This window comes from Schistocerca piceifrons, chromosome X (genome assembly GCF_021461385.2).
Source record: "Schistocerca piceifrons isolate TAMUIC-IGC-003096 chromosome X, iqSchPice1.1, whole genome shotgun sequence".
Taxonomy (NCBI): Eukaryota; Metazoa; Arthropoda; class Insecta; order Orthoptera; family Acrididae; genus Schistocerca; species Schistocerca piceifrons.
Window position 1 is genome coordinate 88,509,411 of NC_060149.1, and position 21,462 is coordinate 88,530,872.

Here is a 21,462-nt window from a genome sequence, read left to right on the forward strand (position 1 = left end):
TGAGAGTTCGTTGAGAAGCTTAAAAAGCTCCTGCGCTCTTCAAATAAATATGTTAGTGATGAACCTTTCCCAATTACGTGGTTTTGATAGCACTAGATTCGCATTTAGAATGAGCTGAGCTTTGATGCCGGTTGCTCCAAATTTAAATTTTATGTAATTTCTTAAAAAATCACGTAACGTGAATTCCGTTATTATTCTTCTGAAACTGTAACGGGAAATTTGTTGTCTCATCTTAAACCAGTCCTAGGTTGTGTCTTATCACTACAGCTATACGATTACCCTGCAATTCGTTCATAAGTGTTTGGCAGAGCATCGAAGACACTGCATCCGAAATAAATCTCTACTGTCCCACTCTGGAATAGCGCGTATAGAAAACACCTAAGTCTTTTGATGAAAGCTCTGATTTTTCTTATTTTAAGTTGATGACCATTCCTCTGTATATAAGTAGGAGGCGAAGAAGCATTTTGGCAGTCGGAGGAGAAACTTGTTGGCTGAAATTTCGTGAAATGATTCTGTCTCTATAAAAAATATTTGTGGTTTTAATGATCTCCAATCAAATTAACTCATTCCCCTATATCGTGATAACACAAAATGGGACTGCCCTTCTTCTGTCAGTGGTACCTGATGTTGATTCCACAGCCCCCTGAAACACATCAAAAGAGAACAGAAAAGTGTAAACAGTTCCTTTATTGGAAGTTTTGCTCCTTCTAAGGGTCTACCAATGAAACGCAGTCCTTGGTTCGCCTCCCCTATAACTTTTTTCTGTGTTATCATACAAATTTTACACTAAAGCGCCAAAGAAACTGGTATACGGACGCGTATTCAAATACAGACATATGTAAACAGGCAGAATACGGCGCTGCGGTCGGCAACGCCCTGACAACGGATGTCTGGCACAATTGTTAGACCTGTTACTGCTGCTACAATGGCAGGTTATCAAGATTTAAGTGAAGTGGAACGTGGTGTTATAGTCGGCCCACGACCGATGGGACACAGCATCTCCGAGGTACCGATAAAGCGGGGATCTTCCCGTACGACCATTTCACGAGTGTACCGTGAATATCAGGAATCCGGTAAAACATCATATCTCCTACATCGCTGCGGCCGAAAAGAGATCCTGCAAGAACAGAACCAACGACGACTCAACAGAATCGTTCAACGTGACAGGAGTGCAACCCTTCCGCAAACTGCTGCAGATTTCAATGCTGGCCATCAGTAAGTGTCAGCGTGTGAACCATTCAACGAAACATCATCGATATGGGCTTTCGGTGCCGAAGGCCCGCTCGTGCACTCTTGATGGCTTCACGAAACGAAGCTCTTCGCCTCGTCTGGGTCCGTCAACACCGACATTGGGCTATTGATGACTGGAACATGTTACCTGGTCAGACGAGTCTCGTTTCAAATATTATCGAGCGGGTATGGAGACAACCTCATGAATCGATGGATACTGCATGTCAGCAGGGGTCTGTGCAAGCTGGTAGAGGCTCTGTATTCGTATGGGGCGTTTGCAGTTGGAGTGATATTGGACCCCTGATAGGTCTAGATACAAGTCTGACAGGTGACACGTACCTAAGCATCCTGTCTGATCACCTGCATCCATTCATGTCCATTGTGCATTCAGATGGACCTGGGCAATTCTAGCAGGAGGATGTGACACCTCACACCTCCAGAATAGCTACAGAATGGCTCTAGGGACACTCTTCTGCTGGTCATCAAACTCCCCAGACATGAACATTATTGAGCATATCTGGGATGAATTGCAACGTGCTGTTCCGAAGATATCTCAACCCCCTCATACTCTTACGGATTTATGGACAGCTCTGCAGGATTCATGGTGTCAGTTCCCTGCGGCACTTCTACAGACAATCGAGTTCACACCACGTCGTGTTGCGGCATTTCCGCGCGCTCGGGTGGCGGGACTACGCGATGTTAGCCAGGTGTACCAGTGTCTTTCGCTCTTCAGCGTAGTTCTTCTTTACTGTCATCCCTAAATATTTATCTGAATCTACAAACTCTAAATTTGTATACTTGATCGTGTAACAGACATTAAAGGCCATTATCTTAGTGGTAATATGGATAACTGAAACCGTTTATTGTTAAGGGTCAGTTGCCACTTCGCACACTATTCAAATATCTGGCCTAAATAATTTTAAAAATTTGTTTTGATCTTCTGTTGACTTCACTATTAGGTAAACGACGTCATTATCTGCAAACAATCTAAGATCTGCTCAGATTGTCAACTAAATTATTTATATACTTTAATAAGTGGAAATTTAAGTGGAAAAACTTCTGTCACACTACCTTGGGGAACGCCATATATAACTTCTGTTAAGTTATAAATAAGTTGAACATTTAACCCTGATCTTCCGTCCTTCTTAAAAGTTTTCATTTTCTGGCGTTATCCTACTTGATAAATATTTCAGCCAGACGAGAAAAGGTTATGAATGAAAACTGTTCTACTCTGGTTGAAGTGAACTTTTGTGTGCCATATGACTTCTCCCATTTGTGGGACTGCGAATGCTGTAGTTGTTGTGGTCTTCGGTCCAATGACAGATGAGAGACGACTCTGGATTGTCATGGTAGAGTTCCAAAGAGGACGACGAATATAAATTACTCTCCAGGTGATTGAACTGATAATGGCTAGTCAAGCTACTCTGGCACTGAAACTCTGCAGAATACAGTGGCTATCTAATTCAGTTAATGTACTGAATACTAATCACCCTTACTCCCTGAGGTATGATCTCAGTCGATATCACTTCCCCGTCTTCTTTGACTTGAATTTAAAATTTTGGAAATTTCCAGCGAGTCTGAGTTTCATGCCATATAATGCACTTGAAGAGGAGATGTATCGACGAAGGTCTAATCTCATCACATCCTCGTATAACTTGTAGGTAATATGGTTGATATGAAATTAACCTCCTATCACAAGGAAAAGCTACCTTCCAAAGAAAAATACGATGAAGGGGAACTTTTTTCAGTACTTTTGCTTTGCAAATTCACTATTATTTTAAAACAAAGTATTAAGCTTATCGAACTTTGGGCTGTTGGATAACTCACCGTGGCACCTTATACTTAATTATCCTATAACGACAATTTTAAGACATGTTTCCGGAAAGGCGAAGTTGGGACATTTCATTTCGGTCTTCGTACATTTACAAACTAGAGAGTAATGCTACTTGCGGTTCGAAACTGTAACATGGCTGATAGAGAGCTACCTGTCTGCTATGGCCATACGGGGGTTAGGTGATTTGGGTAGTAACCCTAACAAAACAGTTTAGAAGATTAAGCAAATAAAACTGCTAAAAATTATTTTTCGGACAAGGAGAAGTACAATAAACACGAGAAAAGTTCATATTACAGATGACACTAGTCTTAGAATAATTAAAACGTAGAGGGTTATTAACGCAGCGAAATAAATTATTTCGGAATAAGTGACTGTCGGATAAAAGAACATCGAAGATGCTGACAAGCGGAAACAAAAGACCGTTGCTGCAAGAGAGAAAATAAAGTTAAACCGTGTCAGTTTTAAAATTAAAATAACGTCCTGGTTTACTTTCATCTTCTTAGAAAAGCCGTCTACGAGGTTTTATTTCAGACAGACTTCGGTGAAATAACTGGCTAACGGCGAACACGCAGAGGATTTTATTAACGGCGAACCCGCAGAGGCTTTTGTTAAAAATAACCAAGTGCTATGTTTTAAGAAAGGAAGGAAGACTGGGGTTTAACGTCCCGTCGACACCGAGGTCACAAGCTTGGAATGATTCAAGGATGGGGAAGAGAGTCCTTTCAAAGGATCATCTCGGCTGTTGCCTTGAGCGATGTAGGAAAGTCACGGAAAACGTAAATCTGGACGGTCGGATGCGTATTTGAACTGTCGTTGCTAGCGAAAGCAGAGTAAATAAAGTTAAATAATTTAAAAAAAACGAGATAAATTCTGTGAACAAAATTACTGAAGTAATTACTGTAAGTGCTCTAACGATGCAGGAAGTCGATACGCTGCTAAGAAATGATAACAATTATACGATCGTAAAAATATATTGATGATGATGTCATTACTAAAATGTAATATGTCACCTTAAATATAAGTGCAGAACTCACAGGTGTCTATAGTTCGCATTTGTTCAGAAATAGAAAACACCGTGAAAACTATGCGGAATACAGTCTCACTTAAAGTCGTAATTATAAAATAGTGTTGCCTGAAACAAGCATTTGCAATAAAGCGATAATTGTTTTAAGATTCGTAAAATGAATTATGTAAGCAATAAAACTAACAATGCAATTTTCTCATTACAAAAACGTCAAAATGCGTAACTTCTTCTTCAAAATATTTGTCACCCTTGATTACGGCCGTTGTAAGGGAAGGAAGGCATCAGTAACCGACAGTAGTCTAGGACGGGAGAAGAAAAATACAGAATATATTTCCGACAGGAAATTTTAAATGATACCCGGGATTATCTGTACTCATCAAATTGGGTGGCTGAGCCATTTTATGTTTTCAGAAACTGAAAAGTGGGAAGTTTTCGAAAAGAATTTTTCCATAGAAGTGCATAATTCAGTCGGATATGCTACATCCCATGAAGCTCGATGAACGTCGTTCCAGCTGAAATAATGTGAAGCATCCCCCGAAAAAAAGTGTAAGCTCACAAAAATGGTGTTTTTTTTTTTTCGAGAAGAGACTACTCTGTATCAGATCACAACACCGTGATCAGTTTTTTGTGTATTCTTGAAAAGATTAAATCTGTATGGAAACAATTTTATTTGCATTTAATCATAGAAATACATCAATCTCTGGAATATTTTCCTCGAAGGCTGCTACCTTACTTGATCCCCCTAGATTGTCTAAGACTTTCAAGAAAAACGGAGCACCAACATGGCAAGAACGTTAGAAGAATTGCAAAAATGGTGTTCCGGGATACAAGCCGCTATGTGGCGTGAGATAGAACAGTATTTTATTGCTGTTTTTCAAAAAGAAATATAATTTAAGGAAAACCTGTCCTGTGAAAGAAAGTCTTTGACGCTTTAGTGCGTTATGTAGCGTAAAAAATTTTGTGGTTCATTAAAACAGAATATTATTCAGCCGTATTAGATTTGTTCTTGAAGATCCTATGTCTTCTGAGACGAAACTATAAGAGTTTGTCTGTTTCCTACGATCTTCGTTGATATGAGTAAAGGTACTAATGCGTTATCTACGACATTTCGAAATAAATTTTGAAATGATGTTGCTTTCCCTACTACTCTGTACTTACATTTTATAATATGAATTTTTGTTCTTTCTACATAAAAATGATTACTGTAACTTACGAAAAGGAGAAAAACGAATGACAAAAATATTTAGGAAAATATGCGTGTAGTTGTGGAACGTGTAACATAACTTAGCGTCGAAATTTATCGAATTTCGTTGTTAAACGATAATTAATTTCAATGACACTGGTGGAAAGAAACAATATTTATAATAATTTTGGGGAAAAGAAACCACTAGCCTCAACCAGATTGTGTAACGGTTTCACTCTTCCGACCTTATCTCATATTATATCAGCGGTAAATGGTGACTTAATTTTCGGTACTTTCCTCTATAACTTACTCAACTAGACATGGGTCAGCTCTAACCATTACAACCGAGAGGTTTACCCAGAAAGTAGTGCAATATGTTCCGAAAGATGAATCGGAAGTCTCAATGACCATATTTCACATCAAGTTTGAAGTGTTAAAATTATTTTAGCAGTTGTCTTCATTGTTTATAAATACGATCAATTATCCGGGGTTTCTAAAGCTAAAGTATGTTGAAATTGTAAAAACATCAAAATGCTCGCTCCAGATTATTTGCCACTTTGATGTGCAGTTTATTGTATTACCTCGGAATGTGGAAGATAAAGAGAAATTATGGTCAGAAATGTCATCTGATGTTATTAGACATTTTTTACAACTGAATCGTTGAATTTGTATTTAACAAACAGCGCATTACTTGTCATTACCGTATGTTGTATGTGAATAGGTATTGGCACCTTGTCAGTTTATTTGGATGTAAATCTGCAGCAGTCATGTAAACTTTTGAATACGAGAACGTGCAGGAAACTCTGTCCTGATTATGGAAATATATATTATTATAATTAGGTAGGGATTCGCTGCACATTCTCATATTCAAAACTCTATGTACACACAAACACACACGACATATATATATATATATAATATATATATATATATATATATATATATATATATATATATATCACTTGTAGTACGTGACAGGGAGGTGACATATGAAATACACATTTTTGTATGTTGTGCGTAAATCTTAGCAATAATCATAGCTCTTGTTGGCGTAAAATGCCACATGTAATATTTACATTTTACTTGCATATGCTTTAATGAAAATACTGCAGCTCTGTTTCGAAACGTAAATTCATTAGTGTAACGGAACAGCTTCTTTTCTGATTATGGCCCACTGTTAAGAATGTCATAAACTTTAGTTATTTTGTAAACAAAAAATAATTACCACTTTATCAAACACAGAAGGAGTAGCGTTTAGGAATGAAGTGTTTGATATTCTACAACGGAATTTTTCTCATTTATTGCACATAAAGTTGGGGAAGATCGTAATTAGTGCAATAAAAGAACTGGTAAATTTTTATACAAATTTTAGCATTTTATATACACAGACAAAGACTGCGTATGTAGTTCCCCCACAGGTTATAACAGAGCTGTAGTGTTAGATATACATACATACTCCGCGAATAGGTAATATTACAATTTATCGAAACAGCCGTAATTACGTGTGGCGCGAAAACGGATGCCATTTCAAATTGTAAGCGCGTAGCAACTTGCCGCTCCGCCACAAGGTTCCGAGACGATATTACAGGACACTGTTTAATTAACTTACCTTCTTAGTGACATTCACACACAGCTAAGATCTTACCAGCATCTGTGTCACCATGTACGAAAAATACACGACGATTGTGGTTAAGATAGGGGACGATTTGTATCGAAACTACGACCAGTCTGTTTACTAAATTTTTATTTACCCATTAGGTAGCTTTCGACCGAATTTCGGCCGCCCGTTACATGTTGATATTTACAGGAGTCTTACATCTGCTCCCCGGGAGCCGGGTGACGTCACATAATCCCGAAAGTAATGAGCAGCCAGCAATGTCTCAAAAGCTGGTTAATGGACGAAGGGAAGTTTTTTTTTAAAAAAAAAGCATTAAAAAACGACTGATCGCGGTTTCCACAGAAATCATTCACTATTGAGAGCTGTATATTTAAACATAACACTCTGGAGGGAATTTACGAAAGCGATATTTAATCGCAAAAATTATAAAACATTGGTTACTCTGTATTTACGCTGCGTCGTAATTTCTTGTTTTCCTTCGCGAAACGTATAGTGTAAGAGTAATTCTCAAATATTTATTTCTGCGGAACGCAGTGTGAAAATTGAGTATTATGGTTCGAACATCAGATAATAACACACCTTTTGAAGCAGGTAAAAAATATGCAATAAACAGGACAACATTACTGAGTAAGCAGAAACCCATTACGTACATGAAACAGACTACACACGTTATCGCATTGCGCTGTGAGGTGCTTACTAGAGAGCGAAGAAAGCTGCGGCGCTACTCGCTACGCGCGGCTTGGCGCGGCGGAGTCGGCGCGCGGGGCTGGTAGCACTTACCCTTCCGCGTTCGCACCCGCGAGTGAGGCCAGGCCGGCTGCGCCGACCATCGATCCCCGCCCCTCCCCACCCCGTCGCCGCCACCGACGCCGCCCCCGCCACCCTCGCCGCCCCCACCGCCCCGGGGCCACCGGCAGCCGCGCCGGCGCGTGGGCGCGTTCCCGCCGGCCCGGCGCACCATTCACGACTGCGCCGCCGCCTCCTCTTCCGTAATTGCGTTCGCCCGTCGCTTTGCGCGGAGCCGAGCTCTTCCACCTTGGCGGGCCTTCCGCTCCCGTGCAGCCTGCCCGCCGGACACCAGTTCCGTTTCCTGGCCCGCTCGGGGTCGCCCTAATTGCGATATTAGGCTCACCGAGGGTGAATCCGCCGACACCACGTGCAGTCCTCATTCTCCGTCCCGTCGAGCTTACCTCGTCAGTCACAATCGTTCGGCCCCCGAAGCCTGTCCCTCGATGTTTGTCGACATATTAATCTACGAGTACACTCTGCCGAGCGCTGAAAATTGTGGCAAAGAGTACTTCTATTGTACCATATATTAAAGTAAACCCCGTTCCATTGGCTGGCGGAGTGTCAGAAGATCCACGAGAACCGACTCGGAAAATGCTATACGAGGTGGTCAGAAACAGTCTGAAAAGCTTGTACGGGTGTTGCAGGGTAGGTTGTGGTGAGAAGTAACTGATAAATTGAAAAAAGCGATACATTGTGCCGTTTCCGAGTTAATTAGCACTGAAATTTGGCAATCGGATCGTTGCGCGCGCACATTCGACCAGCCGCCAGAGACACAGGCACTAGAGTATCGTATCGTACCCTGTGTATTAGTTATGAAGTTTTATAGCGTCTACGACATCACCCAACTTTGTAGATAACATTTGAACACACTTCTTGGATAGCGAAGGTTGACATTTCAGTTCTGTATACAGAACGTGTATAAGTGTTCCCAAAAACGTACATGCTGCAGTATAACACTCCTATGTCATAGACAATGTTTCTTCAGTATTTTATATTTAAAATACGAGTTTGGAAGGTAGGAGACAAGGTACTGGCGGAATTAAAGCGGCTGACTGTGAGCTGCAAGGACTTTGAACATGGCGTGCTCAGACAGCGTGTCCCGCGCCAGTGCGCTCAAATAAAATACGTCAACTTCTATATCTTTCTAAACTGTAGCGAGGCATGTCTTTCGTTTGAACTCTAAAAACAGTTTAGATATGTTAACCACATTTAGTACGAAGTAAAACGAACCAAACGTAAAGCAGCCAGTAACCACAATTTTCACTGTAAACACTTTAAATTTTATACATGTTACTTAGAAAATATCACAATAAGCATGATCGATATATAAAAAGAAAATAGACACTTCATCATGAAGCTGTGATTTGAAACTATGATACGCAAAAATCAGTTTTTATTGCTAATTAATTTCATTGGAGAATCGAATGAGAAGTATAGAAAACGCACAAAGTGAAGTGAAGAAAAAGCACAAAACCGAAAGAAGTCGTCTTTAATGCCTTAAAAGAAAAGGAGAATCTTACAGAGAAACCAATTCCAGGAGTTGGTGTAGCTTTGATTTATTAACAGACAGTATTTTTTTACAGCAAGAAAATCTGAAAACTAATTTTTCTGAAGTACTGGGATCAGCCAACGCGCGGCTGTGATGCGTACGTAGGATATAATAACCTCATCGCTATCCTCCTCTATTCGCGCGGTCTTGCGCTACGCTGCGTCCGTATTATTTAGACCGCTCACGTAGCACGGGGTACTATAACTGCGCTTCCACGCACATACCACGCAGTCTCTAGCCTTATGCTTACTGTTTATGACGTCATATATCGTGAACTATGCGTCGTACAATGATATAATTTTGTAGGCACACTCAGATGCATATTTAGATACTTTCTACAAAATGTGTCGCGAATGGAGTTAGTAGGGACAGAGTAATAAATTTAAACGTCATGCACTGTGTGACAGTTTCTCACGCAGCCCATTGTTCATGACGTCATATCTACTGAACTATGTCTCGCACAATGATATAGTCTTGCAGTTACAATCAGTTGCATATACGAATACAGTCTGCAAAATACACACATCAAAAAACGTTTGCGCCACCTCGGTTCCGAGAGTTCCAACACCTGTATAGAAAATTGGAATAGAAATCAACATGAACATCATTTCCGCCCTTTTTATTGCTCATGAAAACCACACATTGCATGTTGTACCGCTATACAGCGAGACCGTCAGAGGTGGTGCTCCAGATTGCTGTACACAACGGTACCTCTAATATCCAGTAGCACGTCTTCTTGCATTGATGCATGACTGTATTCATCGTGGCATACTATCCACAAGTTTATCAAGGCACTGTTGGTCCGGATTGTGCAACTCCTCAACGGCGATTTGGCGTAGATCCCTCAGAGTGGTTGGTGGGTCACGTTGCCCATAAACAGCCCTTTTCAATCTGTCCCAGGCATGTTCGATAGGGTTCATATCTGGAGAACATGCTGGCCACTCTAGTCGAGCGATGTCGTTACCCTGGAGGAAGTCATTCAGAAGATGTGCACGATGGGAGCGCGAATTGTCGTCCATGAAGACGAAACCCTCGCCAAAATGGTGTCGATATGGTGGCACCATCAGTCGGAGGATGGCATTCACGTATCGTACAGCCGTTCCGGCGCCTTCCATGACCACCAGCGGCGTACTTCGGCCCCTGATAATGCCAACCCAAAACATCAGGGAACCTCCACCTTGCTGCACTCGCTGGACGGTGTGTTTAAGGAGTTCAGCCTGACCGGGTTGCCTCCAAACACGTCTCCGACGATAGTCTGGTTGAAGGCATATGCGACACTCATCGGTTAAGAGAACGTGATGCCAATTCTGAGCTATCCATTCGGCATGTTGTTGGGCCCATCTGTACCACGCTGCATGGTGTCTTGGTTGCAAAGATGGACATCGTCATTGACGTCGGGAGTGAAGTTGCGCATCATGCGCCCTATTGCGCACAGTTTGAGTGGTAACACGACGTTCTGTGGCTGCACGAACTGCATTATTCAACATGGAGGCGTTGCTGTCAGGTTTCCTGCGAGCCATAATCCGTAGATAGCGGTCATCCACTGCAGTACTATCCCATGGGCGGCCTGAGCGAGGCATGTGATCGACAGTTTCTGTCTCTCTGTATCTCCTCCAAGTCCGAACAACATCGCTTTGGTTCACTTCGAGAGACCTGGACACTTCCCTTGTTGAGAGCCGTTCCTGGCACAAAGTAACAATGCGAACGCTATCGAACCGCGGTATTGACCGTCTAGGCATGGTTGAACAACAGACAACACGAGCCGCGTACCTCCTTCCTTGTGGAATGACTGGAACTGATCGGGTGTCCGACCCCCTCCGTCTGATAGGCGCTACTCATGCATAGTTGTTTACATCTTTGGGCGGATTTAGTGACATCTCTGAACAGTCAAAGGGTCTGCGTGTGTGATACAATATCTACAGTCAACGTCTGTCTTCAAGAGTTCTGTGAACCGGAGTGATGCAAAATTTCTTTTGATGTTGGGGTTGTTTGGTGAAGGAGACCAGACAGCGAGGCCTTCGGTCTCATCGGATTAGGGAAGGATGGGGAAGGAAGTCGGCCGTGCCCTTTCAAAGGAACCATCCCGGCATTTGCCTGGAGCGATTTAGGGAAATCACGGAAAACCTAAATCAGGATGGCCCGACGCGGGATTGAACCGTCCTCCTCTCGCATGCGAGTCCAGTGTCTAACTGCGCCACCTCTCTCGGTCTTCTTTTGATGTGTGTATATGCAACATACGGCCGGACGTTAAACTCCATTCTTCCTTCTTTTCCTTTTTCCATTTCCATCGCCTTCCGACCACATAATTAAGCATATTTCAACGCAAACACCGTCACGAGAAATCCACCAGTCTTGTGGCTATATGAGAAAAGCTAAACATATAATATCCATACAGATCTCCATACGATTTCTAACTGGTGCAACTTGCTTTACATGTTCACGAATATGAAAATGTGCAGCCGTGCGGTTCTAGGCGCTACAGTCTGCAACCACGTGACCGCTACGGTCGCAGGTTCAAATCCTGCCTCGGGCATGGATGTGTGTGATGTCCTTAGGTTAGTTAGGTTTAAGTAGTTCTAAGGGACTGATGACCACAGCAGTTAAGTCCCATAGTGCTCAGAACCTTTTTTTTTTTCGAAAATGTGCTCTGCACTAAACGCAAAAGCGTAACATTGTATTACTAAAATTCTATGTGCTGCAATTGAAGTCATTTAGTTCGCAAAAAAAACCTGGATGTAAAAATTTGTGCAGATATAAAATGGAATCATCACGTTGCCTCAATCATATATAACACAGGAGGTACACATGGGTTTGTTGGTACGATACTGGTGCAAAGGAGACTGCTTACATTTTTCGCTCATGTGACCTATTATACATATACATATATATAATGTGACCTATTATATATATATATATATATATATATATATATATATATATATATATATATATATATACGCGGACAGTTCGATCTGTGTCAAGTATGTTTGGTTCACGTCAGAGAAACAATAATATCCTGAAATACCTGCATGGGCAGACGCTTGAGGGAAGACATCCCTATCTATTGAAGGCCTACTTATAAGATTTCGAGAAGCTGTATACAGTGAGAAATCTACCACAGAGACATACGTCTTACTTTCTTAGGGACCGTGACTAGAAGATTACACCAACTATAACGCGCCAAGCACCATACGCGAATGGAAGAGGAAGAAACCTAAATATATGGTGTAATAGGTAGAACCTTCTGCCACGCACTTCACTGTGGATGTGGATGTAATACTGAGTATATTTTCAACAAATCGCCGAAACTATATTGTGCGTCCGAGTGGGAATTGGGGAAGGTGGAGAAGGAGTCGAGTGGTTCAGAATTGGCGCCATACTCAGCACTCCGGTGTTTTATTGGCCCTTGTCAGAAGCCCGATAATTGTCGTACGAAGAAGCGGCAGAGGACGGACTGGGTACCACATTTCAGCAATTTTCTGAAAACGTCTGAACTGTCTTTATGAGATCTCAGAGCCGGCCGCGGTGGCCGTGCGGTTCTAGGCGCTCCAGTCCGGAACCGCGCTGTTGCTACGGTCGCAGGTTCGAATCCTGCCTCGGACATGGATGTATGTGATGTCGTTAGGTTAGTTCGGTTTAAGTAGTTCTAAGTTCTAGGGGACTGATGACCACGGCAGTTGAGTCCCATAGTGCTCAGAGCCATTTGAACCAGTTGAAAATCTCAGAAGTAGCGCCCAGGCAACGGCTTATTGTCCTTAGAACTTCGTAGCAATCGAATAGACCCTAGTTACGTGGGGGTCAGTAACGCTACAGATTTAACTGTGATGGTAAATCTTTAGTTTTACAGTAACTGTTCAAGAAACTTCAACAATTGCATGACTAATTTGGAGTAAATAAATTTGTTTGCTTCGCCTGTTTCAAAGGAGGGAGGGAGGTGGTCCCTTTGCCTGTCTCCTGCAGGCGCCTATAGCCTGTTAAAAATTATATTCGAAGTCTCCTGCTGAAGTTGGAGAGCAGTCCATTCGTATCGGCTTCCCATTAGGTGACTCCTGAAGAAGGTTCTCTCATGGGAATTAACGCTAGCTTGGTGAGAACTAATGGCTTCGACATTGGAATCTATCCTGATTGGTTCCCTTAACCCGCAGTGTAACGTAATTGAGGATTACCACTTCACCATTCCTCAGTAAAGTCGTTTTTGCAGCCATAATAGACGTTATTAATGGCTCTGAGCACTATGTAACTTAACATCTGAGGTCATCAGTCCCCTAGAACTTAGAACTACTTAAACCTTACTAACCTTAGCACATCACACACATCCACGCCCGAGGCAAGATTCGAACCTGCGACCGTAGCTGTCGGGCGATTCCAGACTGAAGCGCCTAGGACCGCTCGGCCACTGCGACCGGCAGACGTTATGAATCACCATTATAGTACAGTGGTAGTATTTACCTATTGCAGTTACATACGAGTATCTATCGACAGGTAGAGTTTGCTACATGGGGACAAACAATCCCTGAAAGGATAAAGAGCACAAAATATGTTAACATATGACAGGAAATGCGTTCTGAGGAAGGTACACCCATGTGAAGGCGAAGATCTTGGACAGTGATCCCAGTATAGGCACAAGACATTTGGACCGCCGTCCGGGGGTAAGAAAGACGACCGTGTGGAACATTCTCCATGACAACTGCCACTGTCCCACGCCACTTGCAACACGTGCAGGCCTTATTACCTACGGAATTGATGATGACGACGATGATGGTGATCGTGATTATGATGATGGTGATGACGACGATTAGTGTCTATGGCGCTAAAAGGCGAGATTACCAGCGCCCTTACTTGAAATAAATACAGATGACTGTGGTTAAAATTTATTAAAAATTAAAAATAAATTTTAAAACCAAGTTGCATTCTGTCCCAAGTACAGAAAATGAAAATGTGACATAATGAGATTCGTAAAAGCCCCACCATAAAAGCCATTAAAAGGGCACAGATGACTGTGGATGGGCTGCCTCTCATCAAACGTGAGGCCCAGTTATATCACCTTTTCCTTCAAAATGAGAACATTATATCGCCCAGTTTCAAAGATGATGAATTAAAATGAGAGCAAAACAAACAGTTACCTCCAAAGAGAATTTAAAATACGCCGTGTTCGACTATTTCTCCAACCGCCTGATCGCCGAATGAAATTGCCGAGTAGCCGTCGCAAGGTTGGAGGACGCAAAGAAGATGGCGAAGGCATCCATAAACAAGAAATACTGTACAAGACTTCGCATCACGACGTAATACTGTTTATAACTATGGCGAACGCCGTTATACTCAAACCGCTATGTTCGGAGGTTCGAATCCTGCCTCAGGCATGAATGTGTGTGATGTCCTTAGGTTCGTTAGGTTGAAGTAGTTGTAAGTTCTAGGGGACTGATGACCTCAGATGTTAAGCCTCATAGTGCTCAGAGCCATTTGAACCAATTTCAGATAGGACTTTCTCAGTCTTGTATCTACAATACCTTTCCGAGAAGGAGGACCGTATGAAAGTGGGGAGACGTTCTAAGAACCCTACCACAACAAAGGTCAAAATTCAATAACGATTGAGGTGTTGCTCACACTGCTAAATACTGCATTTTCGGGCAACAACAAAGTTATTATGTGGCAGGTGTCATTAGAGCACAGTTAATAAAGTCATTTCATGTAATAATGAATAAACTAGGCATTCATCTTTTCGTGTTTCCTACGCTGGTCTCGTTGTAAAATCATGGCTCAATCGTCGAAAATCTAGGTGGTGATGATTCCAAGCTCGGATGCAAAAAGGGCTAGGTTTTATTCTGCTATATTCAAAAGTTTTGTAGATGCGCTTCACAAACCATTCTTGAAGATTAAACCTTTCAAAGTTAGCACAATAGTGATGTAAAAAAAATAATAATAATCAGCACTCCGAATTTAAGTTACACTTCCTTTTAATTGCTTTTATTGCAATATCACGTAACACACAAAACATCACTTCACAATACAAAACACACTTGAAAAAATCTTCCTCACTGTTAAAGTTCACATTTTATAAGCTCACTACAATATGCGTCTTTCCATCATGACGTCCAAGACTTGACTTTTTCAAGGTCCGACTCTCTACAACTAACTAATAATCGCTTACGCGCCCAAAAATCAGAGTTACAAGTACGTCAAAGATCATAGTGATAAAAGAAAGAATACACATAAGAATAATATCATTGCAATATAAACATATCGATGTATCAAAGTACCTCTACATTAATGAAATCAAATTTGAATGTTTTCTCAGAAATATGTCAACTACTTTACAGAAACAGATTAGAATATTGCTGGTATCGAGAGGTTGAGTTAAGGTGCCGTAATGGTTGCGTAATTCAAGTACCATTACAACGTCCACGGAATTTTCGCTGGTAGAGCTGCGACAAAATATTGTACCGCCAGGTAGTATAGTAGACCTTTTCCGAACGAAGAAGGCAGCGACAAGATGTTGCTTACGTAGGAAAACTTGCTGAATCGCTGCTGTGAGCAACAATAGATTATCGAGTGTGGTGTGACACCTTCTGAATTGGCACTGGGAGCGACTTCTCAGTGAGCTAGTTTCGAGAACCCGCAGTAGGCACCCGTTGACCATGGCTCAAGTGTCTTCCAACGCAGCTTGTGAGACTAACGCCTCTATAGCTAGTGGGGGTAGTGCGATCCTTCCCTAAAGTCGTGATTAAAACACATTCTTTCTACGATGTGAGAAATATTCCTGTCACTAAGATTTCATTAAAGAACCGAAGGTCGACATCCTTCAACTGTAAGTTCAACTTTTGAACGTTACAACTGCTGTTACGTTATCAAGTCGTGATCAGGCGCAGTATCACGACCTACTGACAATAGAGAACCCAGCTTCCAAAGAGAGGAAGTCTGGTTGTATTCTTCCATGTTGATGGAATGGAAATGAAATCCAACCATCTTCGGTGTCCCCGATAACGCCGGAAAGCTGGTACCTGTCTAGAATGAACCGTAATTTTCTTATACGATTCAGCCACTCTGTACAATGTTTCTCGGCGATGCAAGGAGAGACCCCTGGTCTTGTTCAGCCGCTGGTGCGGGTGTGAGCTAAACCTGGAAATCCTCCTGATGGTTTCCCATACTTCGCTAGCACGTGTCGACCTATTGATGGAGTATAAGGATTCTTGCCAAGACATTTGCTTTAGCCTCTCGAATTACCCTCCTCACCTCTTCCCTCATTTTCCGAAAGGTTGTAAGATTCGCATCTGCAGATCACCAATTGAATCTCTCCATAAATGTCCTCCTGTCCTTCACCAACAACCACATTCTACCAACGGACAGGGTGCCTCCTAGATTTTACATTTGACTTCGGAGTGTTTGTATCAGCGGTGCGGTGCGGTAATGTGATCCCCCCCTTATTGGACCACTTCGCACTGCTGGAAAACAGCTAACTCCCTGTAAAGCATTCTCTTAGCCTTTCTAAACAGCCGTCTTGGTGGCTTCCTTTCGTGAACTGCTCCACCTTGCTGATGGATCCACGATAGGGTAGTGGTTGCTGCCATGAAGAGTCTGCAAGGGGAGGCGATCAGATGGAGACGTCTATGGCTGTAGACGAACCTGTAGTGGTGCTGAAATGTTCATCAGTATAATATTTTATGCGAGGTCGTCAAGTATTCGAAACCAGGTGTACTGTGTGTATGAAAATCTCCTAAAAGGAGAAAGGGACAGCAGGACAATTCATCTAGAAGTGGTTTGAGGAATTCACTCTCAATGGCCTCATCTGATGGTGGGTACACAGAGAATGAGTCAGTACCCTAACAACACTCGCTTGTGGCGTTGGGGTTAAGGGCACAATTGAGGAGTGGAATATGTCCTTGATCAACGCCGCTACCCCACCTCTCGCCCTGATACAAGTATGGTCATCTTTCCTGTGGCCGTGATACTTCAAGTACAGATGTGTCAGTGGTTTTAAAATGGCCTGTCCTGCCGAGGAGTCTCAGTTCCTCCAGATCAGTCGTGTATCCATTCATAGTCCACTGAAGTATCGGGACCATTTTAGTGGCGCAGTTTTAATTTAGCGCAATTTGTACGCCATGTTGATCCGTCAACTGTACCATAATTACACCTGCATGCGTCCAGGACAGCTTTTGAGCCGTACATTGTGGCCCTTTCCCTTTTCGTTTGAGGATGCAGGGGAAAGCGAAAGTTGAGAGAACTGCTTTTGGGGTACCTTTTTCTATGCGTATTGTTAAAGTGTTACTCTGATCTTATGGATTGCTATATCATTGCTATGTTTGATATAGCATGTACAGGTACTGGTTATGGATAATTGTTCACTTGACTACGTCTGCATCGATGCGTCTTCCTTTGGGACAGTTTTTTCCACCAAGCATGCAGAGGAAGTGGCAAAGGCAAGCGGTTTTGTCGTCTTATATTCTTTTTCGGCTTCCGCATAAGTGATCCCCATTATCACTTTGATTTTTGAAATTTTTGTTTCGTCAGAGAAAATTGGGCAGCCTCGGCACCAGACAGGGTGTATTTCAGAGCAGTTAATGCATACTGGAAGTTGTCTGTTGTAGATTTATTGGTGATAGCGCTTTAAAAATGTGAATCTTTAATTGAATGTATTAAATGATCCTATATACGTGACATAAATTAATCTTTACCAACCGAAACAGTGCTAAAGAAGTTCTTTCTACTAGAAAATTAAACAAGGATCTCATTTAACTCAGTTCATTACACAGCTACAGCCAGGGCTGTACACATTCCGCTTTTAACCTTCCCATATTTACCTGTTAGCCAGGCAGGCAAGCTGCAGCACGTTACCAGCAGAACGGGCAGGCTGCTTTACTCCCATCCAAGCCAAGCTATGCTCAACCCAAGCAAGCTCAATGAATATTATTTGCTTGCCCGTCTTCCCGTTGTGCTACGCTACGTGGAAGTTCATTCTGTACGCTTTCATTTTAGTGCTGTGAATATGGTTCGGATGTGCATGGAAAGTCTTTTTTTTTTTTACCCAAGTATCACAAGACGAGGTTCAATAAAATACATATTCATTCTGGGTCATTGTAGGCAAGAAAATGTTGGATAAAATATGTCAGTTTCTTCCTTTTCGGTGTATTTCGGGCTTCTTCATTTATTTCGATAAGAACGGTTTTCTTTGCTTCACCCTCTTCGACGAGGACTGGCTATTCTCAATTCGAACCGACATTAGGCCACCCATAATACATGTTTTCTTTAGCAAGCAAAACCATTTCTAAAAGTCGAGATCCTTTGCACTTAAGAACTTTAAAATGTCTATTATACTGCAACACCAAATGAAGTAAGATTATGGAAGTCTAGTTTCTATAACCTTAGTGTGTTTCAGCCAAATATGATCTCAGTTTTATCAGTTTTAATTCCTTTTCCACGGTGTGTATTGTGGGTTCGCCAAAATAGTTCATTCTTAATTCCCCAAGTGCATTTTAGCAAACAATGTTAAACTAAAAAGTACATTTCAAAGAGGAGAAGCTTTTCTTTTATATTAAGCGTTCTTTGCATTACGTTGCATACTACCAGAATGTGGTTTTCGATGTCCACTGTGCGACTGAGTTAGCGCTGTCGGGCGGGGCCGGCACTTGGGTGGGTGACTCACCGGGCCACCATGCGCTGTTGTCATTTTTCAGGGTGCACTCAGCCTCGTGATGCCAATTAAGGAGCTGCTCGACCGAATAGTAACGGTTACGATCAAAGAAAACCATCATAACGACTGGGAGATCGGTGTGCTGACCACACGCCCCGCCTATCCGCATCCTCAACTGAGGATGACATGGCGGTCGGATGGTGCCGACGGGCCACTTGAGGCCTGAAGACGGAGTGCTTTGTCAGCCTCTAAGTCTTCGTCCTCTTTCAAAATACAGGGTGTAACAAAAATGTACTCCACAAATGAGAGGACGCATTCCTGACATGTAGACGAATGAATTATGTTATGTGAACATGGGCGTCGAAACGCTTTGTTTCCATGTTACAACTCATTTTCTGCAATCTCATTAACCATGGGGAATACATATGAACATAACACACCAGCATACCACATGCAACTCTTTATCACAGGAGATGTTCAATATGCACTCCGTGGGCATTAATATATACATCAACCCGCCATCGTGGTGAATCTCGGATACGCTGATGTATCCCTGGGGTATTGGATATGGTTCCGCAGCCTTCCATAATACTGGCAGGGAGACTCTGAACATCTTGTACTGGGGTCCATACGCAAGAGCTTTCAAATGATCCCACATATAAAAATCCAGTGGGTTTAGTCCTGGAGAGCATGGGGGCCAGGCAATTGGTCCATCTATACCCATCCATCTGTACCGAATCTGTTATGTAGAAGTAGTGTCTAGGAAACCTGCATATTCGGTTCAATAGACAAACAATCAAACATGTCATATTAATAAATTTTATTACAATAAGAAAAGATACAATACTTAACTTTGACAGTTACACAGATGTGTCGCAAGCAAAGGGCGACATACGATATAGTCAATCTTCTTCAGTATAGACAATCTCAAGTTTGTGCTACATACAGAATACAAGCGAAATGACTATCGTTGACGCTGCTATCCAAGTCGCTAATCTTGTAGCTGCTATTGAACTGGGGCGTTTCCAGTCGGTCGCGGCGCTTATGTCCTCTTCATATAGGGGCAGCTGCTGTCGCGTTGTCGTCCTGGAGGGAGGTCCGGTCAGAGTGCGACTGGCTGACTTCTTCTCACAGCCGTCTCATCTCTTTCGTTCCTGACTGGCGTGCCGGCGCTCGACTTTACGCCGTAACACATTAACTCTGAAATGAGGAGGTGCTCCATCGTGCATGAAGTACACGTTTTGTTGCACAGCTAAAGGCACAGCTGCAAACAGATCAGCTAGATCATTCTGTACGAAATTATGATAACTTTCTTCGTTGAGCCTGGGTGGAAGAACCTGAGGTTCTAAAACAGTCACCAACAATACGGGCCCAAACATTGACAGAAAATCATAGTTGATGACTTACTTCAATAGTTGCGTGAGGATTGACATCTGTCCATATATGCAAATTGTGAAAATTTACAATCTGATCTCGTTGAAACGACGTCTCATCTGTGAACAGCACCGCTGCACTAAAATTAGGTTTGACACTATGTTGAATAAACCACGCACAGAAGAGTACCCGTGCAGGCAAATCAGATGCTGATAATGCCTGCACGTACTGTAAATGGTATGGGTACAGCTGCTCCTCGTGTTAACACTCCCCAGACAGTCACGTAGTTAACACTCGGTGTTGTAGTTACATATTTTGTACTGATACAAAGGTCGTCGTCAACTGGATGAAGAATTTCTGCTTTCCGTTACGGTGTCCTCGTCCTTCTGGGCCTCCACGTTCCCTAAGTCGATGATCAATAGCTTCAAAAGTTTTACTGTCGGGGCACCTTCGTCATGGTAATCTCTCCCGGTGTAAACGTTGAGCGCAAGCGCCATTGCCGTCAGCTAATCCATGCATCAAATGGGCATCTGACATGTCTGTATTTGCGTACACTGCTACTGCATGACCCAGGTCTGTGATTAACTCTACTTAGTAACCTTTGTGCTTGAAAATGTCTTACTGATCGCTGTAGCAGTTGATGCTACCAGTAAACAAGCAATAACGTACCTCACGTGCATCAGGGACATGTAACACAAAACACTGGCGGTGCACAACGTCACGGAGGGTGCATGATCCCCAGGTCCTAACGTGTTCTTGTGTGTTTCCCATGATTAATGAGTTCGAGACAATGAGAAGTAACATGGAAACAAAGCGTTTCCAGATCCATGTTTATATAACATAAATTCTTCGTCTACGTCTGAGAAATGCGTCCTGCGATTTTTGGCGTATATTTTTGTTACGCCCTGTACTTTTGGAATGATCAAATTGCTGGTGAAACTTACAAACATATCGTAACATACTCGAGGTTCTCGTCTGGTGTGAGACCTTCCCGGGGGGTCCACTGAGGGCCGAGCCGCACAGTAACCCTGGTTTCTGTGTGGGGCTGCGGTGGAGTGAGTGGACTGCTGTAGCCTGTTGTAGGGTTTTCTACCACTGCGGGCTATGGCGGGGACAGAGCCTCTCCGTCGTTTCTGGGTCCCCAGTTTCATACAATACAATACTCGAGGTACCGGAATGAGTGTTTAGTAACTTTATACGCAGTTTGCATTTCGAGACCCCTACCGATTTATCTGA

At 42.5% G+C, this 21,462-nt stretch overlaps 1 protein-coding gene across 1 annotated transcript in view; it reads right to left on the reverse strand.

The window, feature by feature from the left end:
• Positions 1–7,585: 7,585 nt before the first annotated feature.
• Positions 7,586–21,462, reverse strand: part of LOC124722191 — a 44,022-nt gene continuing 30,145 nt past the window's right edge. Inside the window, exon 3 of the mRNA XM_047247389.1 lies at positions 7,586–7,999. Within this exon, the coding sequence (XP_047103345.1) occupies positions 7,586–7,999 (414 nt within the window). The remainder of the gene's footprint in view (positions 8,000–21,462) is intronic.